Below are 22,032 nucleotides of genomic sequence, written 5' to 3' on the forward strand. Positions count from 1 at the left end.
AACATTCCTGGCTCCCGGTACGTTCAGTAAGCAACATTCCTGGCTTCCGGTACGTTCAGTAAGCAACATTCCTGGCTCCCGGTACGTTCAGTAAGCAACATTCCTGGCTCCCGGTACGTTCAGTAAGCAACATTCCTGGCTCCCGGTACGTTCAGTAAGCAACATTCCTGGCTCCCGGTACGTTCAGTAAGCAACATTCCTGGCTCCCGGTACGTTCAGTAAGCAACATTCCTGGCTCCCGGTACGTTCAGTAAGGAACATTCCTGGCTCCCGGTACGTTCAGTAAGCAACATTCCTGGCTCCCGGTACGTTCAGTAAGCAACATTCCTGGCTCCCGGTACGTTCAGTAAGCAACATTCCTGGCTCCCGGTACGTTCAGTAAGCAACATTCCTGGCTCCCGGTACGTTCAGTAAGGAACATTCCTGGCTCCCGGTACGTTCAGTAAGCAACATTCCTGGCTCCCGGTACGTTCAGTAAGGAACATTCCTGGCTCCCGGTACGTTCAGTAAGCAACATTCCTGGCTCCCGGTACGTTCAGTAAGCAACATTCCTGGCTCCCGGTACGTTCAGTAAGCAACATTCCTGGCTCCCGGTACGTTCAACATTCCTGGCTCCCGGTACGTTCAGTAAGCAACATTCCTGGCTCCCGGTACGTTCAGTAAGCAACATTCCTGGCTCCCGGTACGTTCAGTAAGCAACATTCCTGGCTCCCGGTACGTTCAGTAAGCAACATTCCTGGCTCCCGGTACGTTCAGTAAGGAACATTCCTGGCTCCCGGTACGTTCAGTAAGCAACATTCCTGGCTTCCGGTACGTTCATGTTGTGCCACTCAACCAACAGAGGAACATTTTGAGTCGCTGTTGACGTAGCTTTTACGAGAGTCTTTTACGTAAGTAAGTTCATATATTGTGTTTTCATCAAAACTTGAGAAACTAAAAAGTAAATATATGATTGAATGAATATTTGTATTTCAAAGAAAATATGCTAAGTAATTTTTTGCATCCTCTAAATGAGAAATGACATACTAATCTGTAGTGGAGGAAAGGTGGACTTCCAGCAAGCGTGCGTGAGCGTGTTAGACACGAGCGAAGGGAGACTAATGGCTTTTAGGACATGACGTGCAGTTGGAGTATAAGAAAGGTATCATTTATGAAGGGATTCATGGAAACCGACAGGCCAGACTTGATTCCTGGAGATGGGAAGTACAGTGTCTGCACTCTGAAGGAGGGGTGTTAATGCTACAGTTTTATAACTGTAGTGTACCCTTGCCTCTGACAAGACAGTGATATACTGAATGATGATGAAAGCTGGTGGGAAACGGCCGATGTGTTAATAAAAAATAGAAAAATACTAATCAAAAATATAGAATTTTCAATTTTCTATTTCCAATTAACTATGTTCTTTATAAACTCTGTGGGAAACTATTCATTATTTCAACCTACTCCTGTACTGTACATGATGAGGCATCAAAAGTGTTAAGACAGATTTGTATGAACATTCCTTCTAACAAATTGCTAGAAATCTTCACGTACGTCAGGTGAGTAAAGTGATCGTCAAATTTACTCTTAATCTTTCTCACCTAGAAATTGTCTTCAAGAGTCTGTACTTTTCTGAGTTTCGCTTTTCATCAATTTTAAAACAAGTTCTGATTCAGTTCCCAGCAGCCCACTAATTGAAGATGACAGGTTCATTATCTTCCATTGTATCCCACTAATTGAAGATGACAGGTTCATTATCTTCCATTGTATCCCACTAATTGAAGATGACAGGTTCATTATCTTCCACTGTATCCCACTAATTGAAGATGACAGGTTCATTATCTTCCACTGTATCCCACTAATTGAAGATGACAGGTTCATTATCTTCCACTGTATCCCACTAATTGAAGATGACAGGTTCATTATCTTCCACTGTATCCCACTAATTGAAGATGACAGGTTCATTATCTTCCATTGTATCCCACTAATTGAAGATGACAGGTTCATTATCTTCCACTGTATCCCACTAATTGAAGATGACAGGTTCATTATCTTCCACTGTATCCCGCTAACTGAAGATGACAGGTTCATTATCTTCCACTGTATCCCACTAATTGAAGATGACAGGTTCATTATCTTCCACTGTATCCCACTAATTGAAGATGACAGGTTCATTATCTTCCACTGTATCCCACTAATTGAAGATGACAGGTTCATTATCTCCCACTGTATCCTACTAATTGAAGATCACAGATTCATTATCTTCCACTGTATCCCACTAATTGAAGATGACAGGTTCATTATCTTCCACTGTATCCCACTAATTGAAGATGACAGGTTCATTATCTTCCACTGTATCCCACTAATTGAAGATGACAGGTTCATTATCTCCCACTGTATCCCACTAATTGAAGATGACAGGCTCATTATCTTCCACTGTATCCCACTAATTGAAGATGACAGGTTCATTATCTTCCACTGTATCCCACTAATTGAAGATGACAGGTTCATTATCTTCCACTATATCCCACTAATTGAAGATGACAGGTTCATTATCTTTCACTGTATCCCACTAATTGAAGATGATAGGTTCATTATCTCCCACTGTATCCCACTAACTGAAGATGACAGGTTCATTATCTTCCACTGTATCCCACTAATTGAAGATGACAGGTTCATTATCTTCCACTGTATCCCGCTAACTGAAGATCACAGGTTCATTATCTTCCACTGTATCCCACTAATTGAAGATGACAGGTTCATTATCTCCCACTGTATCCCACTAACTGAAGATGACAGGTTCATTATCTTCCATTGTATCCCACTAATTGAAGATGACAGGTTCATTATCTTCCACTGTATCCCACTAATTAAAGATGACAGGTTCATTATCTTCCACTGTATCCCACTAATTGAAGATGACAGGTTCATTATCTTCCACTGTATCCCACTAATTGAAGATGACAGGTTCATTATCTTCCACTGTATCCCACTAACTGAAGATGACAGGTTCATTATCTTCCACTGTATCCCACTAATTGAAGATGACAGGTTCATTATCTTCCACTGTATCCCACTAATTGAAGATGACAGGTTCATTATCTCCCACTGTATCCCACTAATTGAAGATGACAGGTTCATTATCTTCCACTGTATCCCACTAATTGAAGATGACAGGTTCATTATCTTCCACTGTATCCCACTAATTGAAGATGACAGGTTCATTATCTTCCACTGTATCCTGCTAACTGAAGATGACTTTTATACCATTTTAATGTTCACACTGCCTGTACAAAGAACCCAACTAAGGAAAACTTCTTCTCCGAAGTCTATTCACTCACCAATACCAGTCTTATAACCAAACTTCGTTTATACATAGATTAATAGTGGAAGATGAGGAGTTTGAGGTAGCCTGGAGTCGATGTTTCTAGTCCAGCAATCTTGAGAAAAATACAGTATATACATGGAGAAGTGACTTATATACTGCAGACAGTGAGATGAAGCAGCAGTAGGAGGAGTCACCAGTGAAGACTTCCACACGGTCATACTTGTAGGTTAGACTACCACTTAAGAATTCCTATATCAAGATCCCACGATGCTGTCTGACAGATATGATGTAAGTGATTTAGAAAACCAATAAGTTCAAGAATTGCAACCCTCTTGCTACAGTTGGGAATCTCTTTTGTGCAAAAAGTTTCCACAACAGAGATTCCCAAATATTACAAAAGTGTCAAATTCTTCAACTCGTCGGTTTTGTAAGCCATTTACATAACACTTTTGAACCATTCAGATACCCAAGAGTTGCACATGTGTCTAATTTATCAACATGTCGGTTCTCTGAACCATTCATCTACAAACCTGTCAGACACTGCAACTTCTTGGGATCTTAATACTTGGGAATTCTTCGCTTGCCTAATTCTTGGGCACGACCTACTTCCACATTGAACAAATGTGACACCACCTATGACTGCTGCACCTCTCCTGCCATACGGTTTATAAGCTGCTTCTCCGCTCATATGCCGTATTCTATTCAAGATTGATGGACTGAACACATCGACTCAAGGTTGAGGGACTGATTACCTCATTCTCCTCCTGATCTTCAAGTTTCTCCTACGTATGGACTGATGAAGCCACTGTGTGGCGAAACGTTTCCTCAATAAAGATACCCAAGAGTTGCACATGTGTCTAATTTATCAATATACAAATAACCTGTACATAGGAGAAAGAAACTTATGACGATGTTTCAGTTAAGAAAATAAGAACATAAGAATGGAAAAACACTGCAGAAGGCCTACTGGCCCATACAAAGCAGGTCCTTATCAAAATGACCTCAACCCAAAGCTACCCAAGATTAACTCCTGCACCCAATGACACCTAACAAACCCAGCCCCTCCCACATCATATATTTGTCCAATCTCTTTTTAAAGTTACCCAAGGTCCTAGCCTCTATCACCCTACTGGGAAGACTGTTCCACACATTCACAACTCTTAGAAAACCAGTACTTACCTATGTCCTTTCTAAATGTAAATTTATCCAACATAAATCCATTATTTCTGATTCTTACCTTGTTCGACACCCTCAGTACTGGGTACTTTGAAGTAGCACTGATTCTGATACAGGCTGGTATGTGTTGGCATCGTTGAGAAGATTTAAAACTTTATTGTTGTAATCGACAGTGTTGAGTAACACCACACCACCTCCTTTGTCAGCGGTTGTAATGACGATATCACCGTTTTTGGCCAAGTCCCTGAGTGCTTGGATGTATCTTCTGGGAATGACCGGTCTTGAAGGCTCAGTAGCTGCAGCAGTGATAATTCCTTGAACAAAACCTTTTTGAAACTCGGAGTCTCCAAAAGGTTGGAGACTCCGAGTTTCAAAACATCCAACATCCAACAGAAATTGAAGCTATCACGAAAACTACAAGACCTGTGCTCCCACAGCAAATGGAGCGAAATGGGACGACCAGAAATCATAAACAACTTATCTTCCTATACACTAACCGTCACCGAGACAGAAGCCCTCAGCCTAGGGCTCAAGTTTACTACTGGCATCAACAAGAAACATAATCTGGTGGATATGGTAACCAAGAACCAACCTTTTGGAGACTCCGAGTTTCAAAAAGGTTTTGTTCAAGGAATTATCACAGCTGCAGCTACTGAGCCTTTAAGACCCGCTGACAAAGGAGGTGGTGTGGTGTTACTCAACACTGTCGACTACAACAATAAAGTTTTAAATCTTCTCAACGATGCCAACACATACCAGCCTGTATCAGAATCAGTGCTACTTCAAAGTACCCAGACTTTTCTTCAAAAGGCTCGTAGCATCTTACGAAAATCAGAACAAGGCAAAAAACTACTTTTACCAGGTCAACCGAAACCAGCACGCCTGTATGGCCTTCCTAAGACACACAAACCTGGCATCCCACTACGGCCTATCACTTCGGGCATAGGGAGTGCACCACACAGACTAGCCGGCCACCTTGCCAAATACCTTTCAGCGCTTCTGAGCACCATCAGTCAAGCCCACCTCAAACACTCATGTGACCTTCTCTCTCGAATTTCCAACCTGAATGTCAAAAACAAAAGCATGGCTTCCTTCGATGTCACAGCCCTCTTTACCAACGTTCCTACTGACGCTGCAATCAACATTCTGAGACAGAGGCTAACTGAAAACCACGACCTCCCTTTACCTCTTCTAGATTTCATCAGTCAAGTGGAACTTTGTGTTAATTTCAACTTCTTCAAGTATCAGGACAACTGTTACAAACAGTGCTTTAGTATAGCAATGGGCAGCCCGCTCAGTGCTGTGCTTGCCAACCTCTTCAAGGAAAACCTTGAGACAGAGAAATTCAGCACCCTCATTCCCAACACCGTTACCTGGCTAAGATACGTTGATGATATATTGGTTTTCTATCCGAGACGTCTCAATATCCAGGCCCTTCTCAACAAGATCAATGCAGTTGAACCATCAATAAAGTTTACACTTGAACTCGAAAATGATGGCAAACTTCCTTTCCTCGACGTTCTACTGTGCAGATCTCCCGACAGTGACAAACTTCTCTTCAAAGTGTATAGAAAACCTACCAACAAGGACGATCTTATACACTTTTATTCACACCAAGACACCCGCACTAAGAGAATGCAGTATAATGTGATCCTTTATTGACTACGTTTCGCCCACACAGTGGGCTTTTTCAAGTCACAAACAGAACTACCTGGGGTGGAAGGAACGCGAGTATTTATAGTCAGAATGCTGAGGTCAGGTGAAGAATGCTGCATCTGATGATGTACCGAGTGGGGTTATAGAGTCTAAAAACTTGGGTAGCTTGGAAAGGAGATTGGATAAGTTTGTGAGCAGACCTTCTACAGTGTTCTTATGTGGGATAGCGATGAAGAAGTTTCTTGGCAAGTGGTTCAGCTATGTTATAGAAGCCACTATTCTGGTTGAAGTTGTCGGATATAGAAATAAGTGATGATTCCAGGATTCTTCGGTATTGAGTGTTGTCTTCTGTGGCGATAAGTCTTGAGTTTCTGTAGTTTATCAAGTGGTTGTGTGAATTACGGTGTTGTACGCAGGCATTCCTTGTGTCGTCAGACCTGCTTGCGTATTGGTGTTCTGAAATACGTGTTTGGAGGTCCCTTGATGTTTCGCCCACGTATAACTTGTTGCAGTCATTACAAGGGATTATGTATACCCCTGCAGAGGATGGAGGCTTGTCCTGCCTACTACTGGTGATGTCCTTGATGGTCGTGGTTGTGGAGGTAGATACTTGGAATGATGTTTTGGCAAAGATGTTGGAAACATGTTTGGCAATGGAGTTGGTGGGAAGGACTATGTATCTCTTCTCGGCAGTGTCTTCTCTGGGTGTGTTGAAGATGTTTAATGCTCGCCGTCTGCAGTCTCTGATGAAGTGACGAGGATAGTGGAGTTTAGAAAATATTTGTTCAATTATAGTGCATTCTTCCTCAAGGAACTCGTTGCTGCAGATTCTGAGTGCACGCAGGAAGAAGCCTATAATTACACCACGTTTGGTTTTGGTGTCGTGGTGAGAGTAGAAGTGGAGAAGATCGTTTTGGTTGGTGGGTTTTCGATAGACTTTAAAACGAAGTTCGTGGTCAGCTTTGCAGAGCAGAACATCAAGGAAAGGAAGAGTGTTGTCGACTTCTTCTTCAAGTGTGAACTGGATTGAAGGCTCGACCTGGTTGAGCTTGTCTTGGAGAGCTTGAACGTTGAAGCGTTTAGGAGTTATGAGGAGAATGTCGTCAACATAACGGAGCCAGGTGACAGACGAAGGAATAATGGTGGAGAAACGTTCGGCTTCTAGATGTTCCATGTATAGGTTCGCCAGGACTGCACTGAGTGGCGAACCCATGGGTAGTCCAAAAGTCTGCTGAAAGAGGTGATTTTCGAAAGAGAAACACGTAAAGCCAACACATAGTTCAACAAGGTCGATGAAATCGCTGGCTGGAATGGGAAGATCAAGTGAATCGTCAATTTTCCTGCGCAAGAGATCGATGGCTTGTGTAGTAGGTACTTTGGTGAATAGGGAAGTCACGTCAAGGCTGGAAAGTTTCTTGTTCCTGATGTTGATGTTGCGAATGCGATTGAGAAGATCACCTGAGTGTTTGAGATGTGCTGGACTGATAGTGCCCAAGAGTTTAGAGAGGTGTTTGGCGAGAATTCCTGAGAGCTGGTGGGGAGCACTGCCTATTCCCGAGGATATGGGCCTCAGTGGGATACCAGGCTTGTGAGTCTTTGGCAGGCCGTACATTCTGGCAGGTCTGGGGTTGCTGGGCATGGTGTGCAGAAGTTTCTTCCCTTGTTCTGAGCCCCTCAGAATGCGGCGAGTCCTTTGAAGAAAAGTTTTAGTAAGGTTGTCCACTTGGTTAGTTGTGAGAGGTTTGTAGGTATCTGGGTCATTAAGTAGATTGAGCATTTTGTTCCTGTAATCGTCAGTGTTCATGATAACAACACCACCTCCTTTATCAGCGGTGGTGACCCTGATGGTCGTGTCTTCTGCTAAACCTTTGAGTGCATTGATGTAACGTCGAGGTATGACTGGGGAGCTGCGTGTTGAGATGGCTGCTGAGATGATGCCTTGAAGATAGCCTTTTTGGAAGTCGGAGTCATTGTGTCTGTAGTTTTTGGCGATGAAATTGAGGTCTTGTTTTGGTTTCGTTGCCACTCAGTGCAGTCCTGGCGAACCTATACATGGACTACCCATGGGTTCGCCATCTGCAGACAGAACATCGAACGTTTCTCCACCATTATTCCTTCGTCTGTCACCTGGCTCCGTTATGTTGACGACATTCTCCTCATAACTCCTAAACGCTTCAACGTTCAAGCTCTCCAAGACAAGCTCAACCAGGTCGAGCCTTCAATCCAGTTCACACTTGAAGAAGAAGTCGACAACACTCTTCCTTTCCTTGATGTTCTGCTCTGCAAAGCTGACCACGAACTTCGTTTTAAAGTCTATCGAAAACCCACCAACCAAAACGATCTTCTCCACTTCTACTCTCACCACGACACCAAAACCAAACGTGGTGTAATTATAGGCTTCTTCCTGCGTGCACTCAGAATCTGCAGCAACGAGTTCCTTGAGGAAGAATGCACTATAATTGAACAAGTATTTTCTAAACTCCACTATCCTCGTCACTTCATCAGAGACTGCAGACGGCGAGCATTAAACATCTTCAACACACCCAGAGAAGACACTGCCGAGAAGAGATACATAGTCCTTCCCACCAACTCCATTGCCAAACATGTTTCCAACATCTTTGCCAAAACATCATTCCAAGTATCTACCTCCACAACCACGACCATCAAGGACATCACCAGTAGTAGGCAGGACAAGCCTCCATCCTCTGCAGGGGTATACATAATCCCTTGTAATGACTGCAACAAGTTATACGTGGGCGAAACATCAAGGGACCTCCAAACACGTATTTCAGAACACCAATACGCAAGCAGGTCTGACGACACAAGGAATGCCTGCGTACAACACCGTAATTCACACAACCACTTGATAAACTACAGAAACTCAAGACTTATCGCCACAGAAGACAACACTCAATACCGAAGAATCCTGGAATCATCACTTATTTCTATATCCGACAACTTCAACCAGAATAGTGGCTTCTATAACATAGCTGAACCACTTGCCAAGAAACTTCTTCATCGCTATCCCACATAAGAACACTGTAGAAGGTCTGCTCACAAACTTATCCAATCTCCTTTCCAAGCTACCCAAGTTTTTAGACTCTATAACCCCACTCGGTACATCATCAGATGCAGCATTCTTCACCTGACCTCAGCCGGACTATAAATACTCGCGTTCCTTCCACCCCAGGTAGTTCTGTTTGTGACTTGAAAAAGCCCACTGTGTGGGCGAAACGTAGTCAATAAAGGATCACATTATACTGCATTTGTGTTTATATTTCCATTGTGTCGGTATTTTATACCATTTATTTCCGGCTTTAGATTTCTGCTTACCACGATTCCCAAATCTTTTTCACATTCTGTATGATCAAGCTCTACTTCACCTAGATTATAGCTTCGAGGGTTATTTTCATTACCATGGACTAGTACCTTACACTCATCGACATTGAACCTCATCTGCCATTTTTTAGACCAAGACATTAATTTGTCGAAATCCTCCTGGAGTTCACTGCTATCCTCCTCAGAATGTATTATACGGCCTATCTTTATATCATCAGCAAATTTACTCATGTCACTCGTAATCCCTTCATCAAGATCATTAATGTCATTAATGGGTAGCTTTAGGTAGAGGTCGTTTTGATAAGGACCTGCCTCGTATGGGCCAGTAGGCCTTCTGCAGTGTTCCTACACTCTTATGTTCTTATGTTCTTATGAACAAGAGAGGGCCTAATACTGATCCTTGTGGAACACCACTAGTGACTAATCCCCATTCAGATTTGACCGCATTAATGGCAACTCTCTGCTTTCTATTGGTAAGCCATGCCTCTATCCATGCTAGAACTTTACTTCCTATACCATGAGCTGCCACTTTCTTAAGAGTCTCTTGTGAGGTACTCTATCGAAAGCTTTACTAAAATCTAAATAAACAATATCATATTTTTTATCGCTGTCTACTGCCTCAAATGTTCTATTGAAGAACGTCAGTAAATTTGTCAGGCAGGAACGACCTCTCGTGAACCCATGCTGAGATTCATTAATTAAATTGTGTTCTTCAAGGTAACTTCTAATAATATCAGCTATAATTGATTCTAATAACTTGCCCACTATAGACTAATAACTTGCCCACTATTAACTAAATACACAGAAACGCAAAGGGAAGGGAGCCAGTATATATACGAGAGGAGGGAGCGGTTGTGTGAACGAGAGAAAGAGGTATGACGGTAGTGGTGGAAGAGGTATTGGTGGTAGCAGTAGTAGTCGTCACAGACCAGGCCGCGGGGGCGTTGACCCCAGGAACTCTCTCCAGGTAAACTCTCTCTCCAGGTATTAAGAAGTATAATAGTGGAAAAGGTAGTGGTGGTAGCAGTGGCAATAAGAAGGGAGCAGTAGTCGTAGTAGTAGTGACACAAGAGTCAGTGAAAGAAGTGTAATAGTAGCGGAAGTAGTATTAGCAGTACTAGTGGAGGTAATCTAATGAGAGGAGAAAAAAAGAAGAAAAAGTAGCACTGCAGAAGAGCTAATGCTCCACAAGGGTGGAACCAACAACACGGAAAAATTCATACGACAGATCTTACCTAGGCAGAAGAAAGAAAAGGCAAAGAAAATATAGGAAAAGAGAAGAGGTAAGGTGAGGGGGAGGTAAACATTAGGTCAAGTCATGAATGTTCTGAAGATTGGGATATCTGGCTATGTAATAAGAAAGAGCATCTATAGAGACAGAGCCAGGACTAAAATTCATATTAGGAATTTTAGAAATACAATTACTTTGCTCTCTTTTTGCTGGTTCCTAAGCGGTTATGGTTCTGCAGCCAGGCGTGCAAGCTTAGACCAATCGCCTACCCAGTCAGGTCACCTCCACTTAAGGAAGGAGCACGGCATCTGGCCCAGTAGCACGAGCTAGTCAGGTCCAACTCACACCCACCCACACCCACTCACGTATTTATCTAACCTATTTTTAAAACTATACAACGTCTTAGCTTCTATGACAGTACTCGGAAGTTTGTTCCACTTATCCATAACTCTATTACCAAACCAGTGCTTTCCTATATCCTTCTTAAATCTGAATTTTTGTAGCTTAAAACCATTGCTGCAAGTCTTGTATAGGCTAGATATTTTTAGCACTATTTACATCCACTTTATTCATTCCTGTTTTCCATTTATACACCTCAACCATATCCCTCCTAATTCTACGTCTGTCTAGAGAGTGCAGATTCAGGTCCTCAGTCTATCCTCATAGGGAAGATTTCTGATACATGGGATCAACTTTGTTATCCTCCTATGTACGTTTCCCAGTGCATTTACATAGATTCTGTAATACGGTGACCAGAACTGTGCAGCATAATCTAAATGAGGCCTAACCAAGGATATATAGAGTAGAAGAACAATCTGAGGATTTCTATTATTTATGCTTCTTCATATGAAGCCACGAATTCTGTTAGCTTTATTGCGAACGCTTATGCACTGTTGTCTTGGTTTCAGATTACTGCTAACCAGAACTCCTAAATCCTTTTCGCAAGCAGTAATATTAAGATCTACATTATTTAGTTTATATGTGGCATGGTTATTTTACATTTAGAACTTTGCAATTGTCTATATTAAACTGCATCTGCTACTTCTCCGACCATTGCGTCAAATCATCCTTGAGTGCTCTAATGTCCTCATTAGAATGAATTGGACGGCCTATTTTGGGGTCATCAGCAAATTTCCTTATGTCGCTATTTATTCTCATATCTATGTAGCTTATGTAAATTGTGAACAACAAGGGGCCGAACACTGACCCCTGTGGAACACCACTTGTGACGAGCCCCCATTCTGATTTCTCCCCATTTATGTAAACTTTCTGCTGCCTATTTGCCAACCATTCCTCTACCTAGGAAAATATTTCTCCTATTCTGTGTGCCTTAAGTTTCCTCAGTAGCCTCTGATGTGGAACTCAATCAAAAGCCTTACTGAAGTCCATATACACAATATCATATTCCATACAATGATCTACCTCCTCATATACTTAGTGAAAAAAGTTAGTAAATTCGCAAGACAGGAACGCCCCTTTGTAAAGCCGTGTTGAGATTCATTAATTAATTTATGCCTTTCAAGATGGCTACGAATTGTTTCGGCAATTGATTCCATAAATTTTCCCACTTTGGAGGTAAGGCTTATTGGTCTATAGTTCGAAGCTAAGTACCTGTCACCTACCTTGTAAATAGGTATTACATTTGTCATTTTCCACTTATCTGGCACTATGCCAGTTTGTAGTGATATGTTAAAAAGATTAGCCAATGGTTTGCAAAGTTCCTCTTTACATTCCTTTAACACCCTTGCAAACAGTTCATTAGGGCCTGGGGATTGTTAGGTTTTAATTTCTCTATTTGTCTCAGGACCATGTCACTATTTACTGCAATCGCGCATAGTTTATTATCGTCCTGTTCTACATAATTTATTATTTCAGGAATTTTGGTAGTATTTTCTTAAGTAAAAACTGAGAGGAAGTAAGTATTGAACATTTCACACATATCCTTATCACTGTCAGTGATCTGACATGAGTTACTCTTAAGTAGGCCTATCTTGTCCTAATCTTACTTCTGTATACCTGAAAGAACCCTTTTGGGTGTTAGTCTTCGAATCCCTTGTGACCTTAGCCTCATAATCCCTTTTTGCTTTTCTTATTTTTTTTTCTCTCTTTTTAATTAAATATATTTTTTTCTTAACTGCCCATCCCCTCTTTTGATACGCCTATATATGCTTGCTTCTCTTTTGACCAATGAGATGTTTTAATCTATTGTTCATCCATTTCAGATCATTTTTGTTAGATCTAATTTCCTTACTAGGAACAAAAGTTGTCTGGGGAGCTAGAACTATGCTCTGAAAAACAACATATTGGCAACGAACACCACCTACCTGACCCATAGTCAGATCATCCCAATTTAGCCCAAACAGGTAATTTTTCAGTCCTATGAAATCGGCCAAGCGAAAGTCAGGGACAGAGATTTGATTGCAGTCATCTGGGTAATTCCATGATATATCGAAACTAAGTGATTTGTGATCACTTTTCCCAAGTTCATCATTAACCTTAAGATTATTAGTGATTCTGTGTTGGCAAGAACCAAGTCAAGCAATTTGTTTCCTCTAGTTGGTTCTGTCATAATCTGTTCTAAAAAGCAATCCTGAACTGTATCAAGAAAGCACTAGACTCCAGATTTCCTGTCACATTGTTCCAATCAATTTGTCTAAAGTAAAAATCTCCCATTAACACAACATTTTCATGTCTAGATGCCTTATGAATTTCGTCCCAAAACAGCTTACTGCACTCTCTGTGAAGGTTTGGGGGCCTATAAATCACACCCGAAATTAACTTTTTACGACCCTCGAGAAACTGTAGCCAAACAGATTCTGTGTCCGATGTTTCTAATCTTATATCTTGTCTAACACAGCAATTTAAATTATCTCTGACGTACATCACCACTCCACCACCCTTCCTAGTGACCCTATCAGTGTGGAATAGTTTATAATCCTGTATGTTCCATTCTGAAGGTATTTCTCTTTTTCAGGTTGAACCAGGTCTCTGTTATTCCAATCATATCTATATTACCTGCACTTGCAAGTAATCTTAGCTCATCTATCTTATTTCTTAGACTCCTACTATTTGTTTAGTAAACTTTAAGGGAGCTAGTCACTCGTTGCCCTCTACTGTTTGTCTTTGTTTGTTGATCAATTACTATGACTTTACTAGCAACTTTATTTTGAATAATGTCATTTAAACATGTCCCTGAGGTATCCTGGTTATATCTGCTGTTTTCAACCCTAATGCTGCAGCCTGATTGTTTCCCACAAACACCTATACCTCTATAATCGATCAGTTTAAAGTCCTAGACAAGTCATCAATTACCCCCTCATTCGAATTGGCTAATGCAACCACTCCAACCCCAGAGAGATGAACCCCATCCTTTGCATACATATCACGTTGCCATAAAATATGTCCCAGTTATCAATGAATGGGATTGCAAGTTCCTTGCAGTACCTGTCTAGCCAGCAGTTTATACCAATTACATTCATTGCCCACTCCCCTTCTAGGCAAGATGCTACACATGATTGGTATCCCTCCCTTAGACCTGACTACAACTATGGCTGACCTGTACTTATCCAGCAGCTTCTGTCTCCTGTCTCCACCAGCACTAAGACAGATAATGGGCTTGTTGTCATTCCCTGACATAATGTTGTCCAACCTGCTGACTATGCGGCACATTTTCCTGTCGTGGCATTTTCCTGAGTACATATGATTCTGCCTGCCCGAATGGTGCCTTCAAACACTTTAAATATAACTCTCAGATTCTTGATTCCTATATCACCTACTCGTTCGTGCCTCGCTATTTCGACACACAACTTCTTTACCGGGGAGCACTGGCCGGTATCAGCAAGTGATCACCTTCTGAGTGTTTGTCAACTTGACGATCAAGTTTTCCAGTTGTGTGTTTCCTTATAACTCGGTCAACATGAAGGACAGTGCGAGCAAATTTTGTAACAGGCTTCCTAGTACCCAAGAAAAGGTTTTAGGTAAGACGGATATCCATAACTATTATTAAGCGGAGGGATCCCTTTCAAGTGCACATTTTTTTTGCTTGCATTATGCTGAGTGACATCATTTTAAAGTTCTTTTTAAAGTGAATTAAAAAAATATACGAGATTCCAAAACATTAATTCAGGGGCACAGCTTCTTATTGGAGTTTTTTTGTTGTTGTTGTTGTTGTTGCCCAGTGTTGAGTTGCACGTCAGATTAAAGTTAATTTTTTACTGATTTTAAAAACATGTACGATATCTCAAGACTCTTATTTAGAAGGCTGATGTCTTTCGGTACATAATCTACTCCCATCTCCTGACAAGGAGGGTGCTGGGGAGTGAGTTTTCCACACCTAATTACGTAATGACAAGGTGAGTGTATGGTCCCACACTTGCCTCATCATAAGTCGGGTGTGGGTTGTGGGTCTGCTCCCTGCAGGTGCTTCATGTCAAATTTTAGTGGGGAAAGTTGACTAAGAATACAGAATTTTCCTCTCGCTTATAGCAAATAGAGGATCGACCCAACACAAATCTTGGTGTTGAATGATTAGAATGGGTTGAGAGATTTATGTTGAATAATAATAATAATAATAATAATAATAATAATAATAATAATAATAATAATAATAATAACTGAACTCCCAGAATGTTCCTCTGCGCATTCTCACTAAGACCTTCATTTAGGACAAAAGGTGTTACCCCTCGTGGGATGCACTAGCTGCTTCTTCCTCCAATCTCTCGTGGGATGCCCCGGCTGCTTCTCCCTCCAACCCTTCAAGTAGGAAGGGGAATTCTATTGATCCTTGTGAAGGGCTCTGTATCCTCCCTCGAATCAAAGCCGATTTTCTCTTATTTCCCAAATGCTGAATGACCACCTATAGGGCGAACACTTTCCGAAGATAATGTGAAAGCCTCTCTTGCACAATGTTTTCCCTTCACCGCAGTGTTCTTCTCTTCGGCTCAGCTCAAGAAAAGGAAATTGGAAGTTTTCTCTCTTAGAGCTGCAATATTTTGGAATTTATTTTATTTTTATTTATTATCTGCAGCATTGATTTAATCCTTCTATTTTAGATGCAGTGGTGGATACTAGTGTTGGTATGTGCTGCAGTACTGCAGTCAGTGCTGACCACCAAAGTGCTCTTCCTGGGGCCTATCTCTTCAAAAAGTCACAAGAACTTTTATATGGGCATTGTTAATGCCTTGGCGGACGATAACATCCAGGTTAGTCATATCTGACTGTTTGACAGAGAGAGAGAGAGAGAGAGAGAGAGAGAGAGAGAGAGAGAGAGAGAGAGAGAGAGAGAGAGAGAGTGTTACATCCAAGCGGCTGCCACGGTATCCTACCTGTCTCGAGAGCAAGCACCTTACATACCCATCAACTCAGGCTGAACACAATCCATCAGGATCCTGTCGGCTAACATTACATTAAAGGCTTCATAACCAGTGTTGGAGAGCTCACACACAGTTTCGTCAACACTCATCGGCCCGAATGATCACTGTCGCTTAGATATTTTTGGACGACGGGACTCAGGAAATTTTTGCTGGAATTGCTGGCTACACCTCATGGATGAAAAGCAAGGACGTGGAGGCGGTGTTGCTGTGTGCTTATCTAAAAGTGTACATATCCAGCCCATTGATGTTGTCATCCCTACTTACCTAGAAATGATGTTCTTTAAGCTTTGCATAAACACTAGTACCTTTGTACGAGCATGTGTAATGTATAGACCTCGGTTGCAACATGCAGACCCCGTCAACTTCCTGATGGAAAATGTGGACTCCTGTCTCAACATGAATGACAGCATATTATAATTGTTGCAGACCTCAACCAACATCTTATATAAACAAAGGAACTTTGATGAGCTTCTTTACAGTGTTTGACATGAGAATTTTTGTTGATTTCCCTACTCACATCTCTGGCTCCTCCCTTGACCCAGTAGTGGTGAGTCATCTACATGAAGGCATCGTCACTTGTCAACCACTATGGTTACGTTGGATCTTCTGACCGCAAGGCTGTCTTTACGACATAGAAGATTCCAACAGAACGAGATGAAGAGTCTACACGCATAACCTGGCTGTGGGAAAGAGGAAAGTGGCTAGCCCTTTGCTGTGAGGTCACCACCTCCGATTGGAATACTCTTTTTCAAGGTGATGTTAACAACAAAGTGAATGCCTTCACTTAACATACATGTAATCTCCAACAAGAACACATCCTTCACGGGCAGTATGTGACGAAGCCTACAGATCAGCCTTCGTTCGGCTTTCGTTGTGAAGCTGTTACTGCTAAATACAAGGCTTGGAGAAGGTATAAGAGCCATCCCAATATCTATAACAGGAACCTGCAAGCCAGTGAGCAAGTAGGATAAGTCCAAAAGTGGGCCATCTCTATATGGGAAGTTGACACACACACACACACACACACACACACACACACACACACACACACACACACACACACACACACACACACACGTAGTGTAGTGGGTCACAAGCGCGAGGCTCCGAGAATTTTAGTGTTTTTAGGGCGTGTTTAGCAGCTAGAAGCAACCAGTGTTAGTGACAACGTCAGTGAACAACCCTACAAGTGATAACCAAAGTATTAGCAAAAAAAAATAAAGTAAAGGCGAGAGAAAGCCTGAAAATATACAACAAAATTTCAAAGTGCCAGTTCGTTGAGGCCTAGTTGGCACTTGTTACCACACTGTTACAAATATACAAAGTACAAAGCGAGTGACTAAAGACAAAAGATCAAATAGAATTAAGAGAGGTTGGCTAACGAGAAACTGTGATGTAGCACACAGCCAGCGTGAACAAGCTAGCCAGAAAGGGGAAATATAAATATATATATATATATATATATATATATATATATATATATATATGTAGGTAGTACGTTGGTAGACAGCAACCGCCCAGGGAGGTACTACTGTCCTGCCAAGTGAGTGTAAAACGAAAGCCTGTAATCGTTTTACATGATGGTAGGATTGCTGGTGTCTTTTGTCTGTCTCATAAATATATATATATATATATATATATATATATATATATATATATATATATATATAAATATATAAATATAAATATATATAAATATATATAAGCAGAGAAGGTGGCAGCAGTAGGCCTGAGGAAGTAGCGCCGCCATAACAGGTTGGGTGTCATCACAAATAAGAAGTGTACTTACCAAAAGTGAAGTGTAAATTATAAAAGTAGCAATATACAAGTGATAAGTGTGGTAAATGAGGACTCAAAAGGGCAACGAGAAAAGAATAGTTGAAGAAGTCAGAGGCGGAAGGGCGAGGTGCACGAGTCATCGTACAGCGAGCATCGTACATCAGGCATCTGGATGGACGTCCCCTCTGAGGAGTAACGTACAAATCACCTGTTTGTGGTTGGCGGGAAGTTTTGAGTGGTAGAGCCGGCCCTACGATCACTGGTAGCTGGCTATCACAAACCCTGCTCCAGAGCGATTATCATACACACAACACCTAGCAGTAGTAGGAAGATAAAATTTGTAGGAGCAAGGAATAGGCAGGAGGATTAAGTCGTGGCTAATGTGACTACAGCCCTGACAACAGTTTCGAGAGATAATGTTTTAGGACACAAAGACAGTACAATCTGAGAAGCAAGTATTGGGTACACATGTAGGAAAAGGTAGTACATAACTGGGTGAAAGAAAGACTCGTTAACACACGCTAGTATTATAATTATTAGAATTACTCTCAGTGTTAATGGTATCTTATTAGTATTACGGATACACAGGGGTGAATTGTATTTCTGGGACATATGAACAACTGACGTGCTCACACACACACGCGCACACACACATACACACTTGGGGCCAGGAGCTGAGTCTCGACCCCTGAAACCACAACTAGGTGAGTACACACACCCACTCATCCACACAGCTGATCCTTGGAATCTGACCGCGTCCCCTCACCCCCCCACACACCTTTCCCTCCCCCACAGACCTTTCCCCTCCCCCGCTCTTGCCTTCACTCCCTCCTCCCTCCTATCTTTCTCTCTCCACCCCCTCACGTTTCTCTCTGTCATAGGCTTTTTCCCTCCCCTTCCCCCTACTCTCTCTCTCTCTCTCTCACTCCCATAACCCTATCCCTCACCCTCCTCTCTCTTATAGGCTTCTCTCTCCATCTTCCTTTTTCTATATTTCTACCCCTCCCTCGCATTTCTCTCTCTCATAGCCTTTTTCCTCACCCTCCTTTCTCTCTCTCTCTCTCTCTCTCTCTCTCTCTCTCTCTCTCTCTCTCTCTCTCTCTCTCTCTCTCTCTCTCTCCCTCTCTCCACCCTTTCTCTCCCCCCTCACATTTCTCTCTCCCCCCTTGGTCTTATCCCTCACCCCCATACTCTCTCCTCTCTCTCCCTTTTTCTACCCTTTCTCTCTACCCCTCTCACTCCTCTAGTCTTCTGTCTGTGGTAAAATTAAAAAAAAAAATGGGTGGCCCTAGAGGACGGAAAACCAGAGATCTGGTGGACAAACCAGGGAGGAAAGACTGGGAGTTAGAGCTCCAAAAAAGGGAGGAAGAGTGGGGAAGGAAGATAGTAGAACTTGGTAAGAAAATGGAGGAGCAGATAGCTGAAGAGTGCAGGAAGTGGGAAGTACAGGTCTTAGCAGCAGAAGCTAGGATACAGTGCTTAGAAGAGAAACTGCAAAGCCTGAAACAGATTAGAGAGACAAATGACAATTCAGATGTGACATCAGGAAATTCAATGTCAGGCGCAGACAAGGGGATGGTAAGCAACAAAGGAGACATGCCGCATGCGAAGGCCCTATCAGACCCACGTGGGGCAAGGGAAAAGACGAGGAGCACACTAAGATCAAATGACAGGTCCGAAGACAATGAAGGTATGCTATATGCAGAGATTCTAACAGCCAACTGCAGTAGCAAGGGACAGCTGGTCATGAAAGACAGTTCACTGAGAATAGAAGTTTCAGATATGACAGGGACTGAAGGCAAGAACATGTCAATGGAAGGAAATAAAATGCCTCAGAGGAAGCAGATGGAGACTCAGTGGGAGGAGGAAAGGGCGAGGTCAGTTTTTGTGTACGGGCTCCAAGAAGCCAAGGGGGACAACTTTGAAGAAATAAAACAGGAGGAGAAAAAAATGATTGAAGGCATCATGAAAACAATAGGTGAGGGCGATATGACCCAGGTGACAAATTTTCAGAGAATTGGGTGGTTTGCGAGTGGAAGGATACGGCCTGTCAAAGTAATTTTCAAGGAAGAATCAGTTCGAACCAGGATTCTGCAAGAGAAAGCAAGACTGAGGGACAAACAGGGGTACCAGAGAGTATACCTCGACCGCGACAGAACACAAGAAGAAAGGACTACACTGAAAGAGAGGGTACAGAGACGCAAGGAGGAACGAGAGGCAATGACGAAGATGAGCAGGACCCAGACACAGGAGGAAGGGCAAACACACCCCACAGAATCTCCCACCAAAAGACTCCAACCGCGACATTCCCAACGCAACTGAGCAACCTATACTACAACCCACTCACTGTTCCCTCTGCCACCAACCCCCATATCACAAACCTCACCCCAACAGCTGTCCCTTATGGGCATTCTGACCCCACCCCCATCATCACAAACCCCACCTACACCACAGCCCCATATAGGCCCCCACCAAGGCTCTCGCTCCCCCAACCCCAATATTCTTGCATGACCACAGTGATAGAAAAGAAACTGAAAGTTTGGTACACAAACGCGGATGGAATAACGAATAAACATGAGGAGTGGAACGAAAGAATCAGTGAGAAATCCCCAGACATCATAGCAGTCACAGAAACAAAACTCGCTGAGACAATAACAGACACAATCTTCCCAACGGGATATCAGATCCTGAGGAAAGATAGAAGGAGTAGAGGGGGAGGAGGGGTTGCACTGCTCATAAAACACCGATGGGGATTTGAGGAAATGGAAGGCATGGACATGATTGGAGAAAGAGACTACATTGTAGGTACAATTCAGTCCGGAGAACATAAAGTAGTCATTGGAGTGATGTATAACCCACCACAGAACTGCAGGAGGCCAAGAGAGGAGTACGAAGAAAACAACAGGGTGATGGTGGACACACTGGCTGAGGTGGCAAGAAGAGCTCACTCGAGCAGAGCAAAGTTACTGGTAATGGGCGATTTCAACCACAGGGAGATCGACTGGGAAAACCTGGAGCCACATGGGGGTCCCGAAACATGGAGAGCCAAGATGATGGATGTGGTACTTGAAAACCTCATGCATCAACATGTCAGGGACACAACCAGAGAGAGAGGGGAGGATGAGCCAGCAAGACTGGATCTTGTGTTCACCCTGAGCAGTTCAGACATTGAGGACATCACTTACGAGAGGCCCCTTGGAGCTAGCGATCACGTGGTTCTGAGTTTTGATTATATAGTAGAGTTACAAGTGGAGAAGGTAACAGGAACTGAAGGGGACAGGCCAAACTATAAAAGGGGGGACTACACAGGTATGAGAAACTTCCTGCAGGAGGTTCAGTGGGACAGAGAAATGGTAGGAAAATCAGTAAACGAGATGATGGAATATGTGGCAACAAAGTGCAAGGAGGCAGAGGAAAGGTTTGTTCCCAAGGGAAACAGAAATAATAGGAAGACCAAAACGAGTCCTTGGTTTACCCGAAGGTGTAGGGAGGCAAAAACTAAGTGCAACAGAGAATGGAAAAGGTACAGGAGGCATAGGACCCAGGAAAACAAGGAGATTAGTAGAAGAGCCAGAAACGAGTATGCACAGATAAGGAGGGAGGCCCAGCGACAGTATGAAAACGACATAGCATCGAAAGTCAAATCTGACCCGAAACTGCTGTATAGCCACATTAGGAGGAAGACAACAGTCAAGGACCAGGTGATAAGGCTGAGGAAAGAAGGTGGAGAACTCACAAGAAACGATCAAGAGGTATGTGAGGAGCTCAACACGAGATTTAAGGAAGTATTTACAGTAGAGACAGGAAGGACTCTGGGGGGACAGACCAGATGGGGACACCAGCAAGGAATACACCAACAAGTGTTGGACGACATACATACAGATGAGGAGGAGGTGAAGAAACTGCTAAGGGACATCGATACCTCAAAGGCAATGGGACCGGACAACATCTCCCCGTGGGTCCTTAGAGAGGGAGCAGATATGTTGTGCGTGCCACTTACCACAATCTTCAACACGTCCCTGGAAACTGGGCAACTACCTGAGGTATGGAAGACGGCAAATGTAGTTCCCATTTTTAAAAAAGGAGACAGAAAAGAGGCACTAAACTATAGACCTGTGTCATTGACGTGTATAGTATGCAAAGTTATGGAGAAGATTATCAGGAGGAGAGTG

The 22,032-nt window shown here is 42.7% G+C and overlaps 1 protein-coding gene across 1 annotated transcript in view; it reads left to right on the forward strand.

The window, feature by feature from the left end:
* LOC138851737 (uncharacterized) overlaps window positions 1-22,032 on the forward strand; it is a gene marked incomplete at its 3' end in the record, with an annotated part of 30,048 nt that overhangs the window by 2,475 nt on the left and 5,541 nt on the right. The window contains exon 2 of the mRNA XM_070081164.1: window positions 15,761-15,910. Within this exon, the coding sequence (XP_069937265.1) occupies window positions 15,761-15,910 (150 nt within the window). The remainder of the gene's footprint in view (window positions 1-15,760; window positions 15,911-22,032) is intronic.

The sequence above is a fragment of the Cherax quadricarinatus genome, unplaced genomic scaffold (genome assembly GCF_038502225.1).
Source record: "Cherax quadricarinatus isolate ZL_2023a unplaced genomic scaffold, ASM3850222v1 Contig1866, whole genome shotgun sequence".
In the NCBI taxonomy this organism is placed as follows: Eukaryota; Metazoa; Arthropoda; class Malacostraca; order Decapoda; family Parastacidae; genus Cherax; species Cherax quadricarinatus.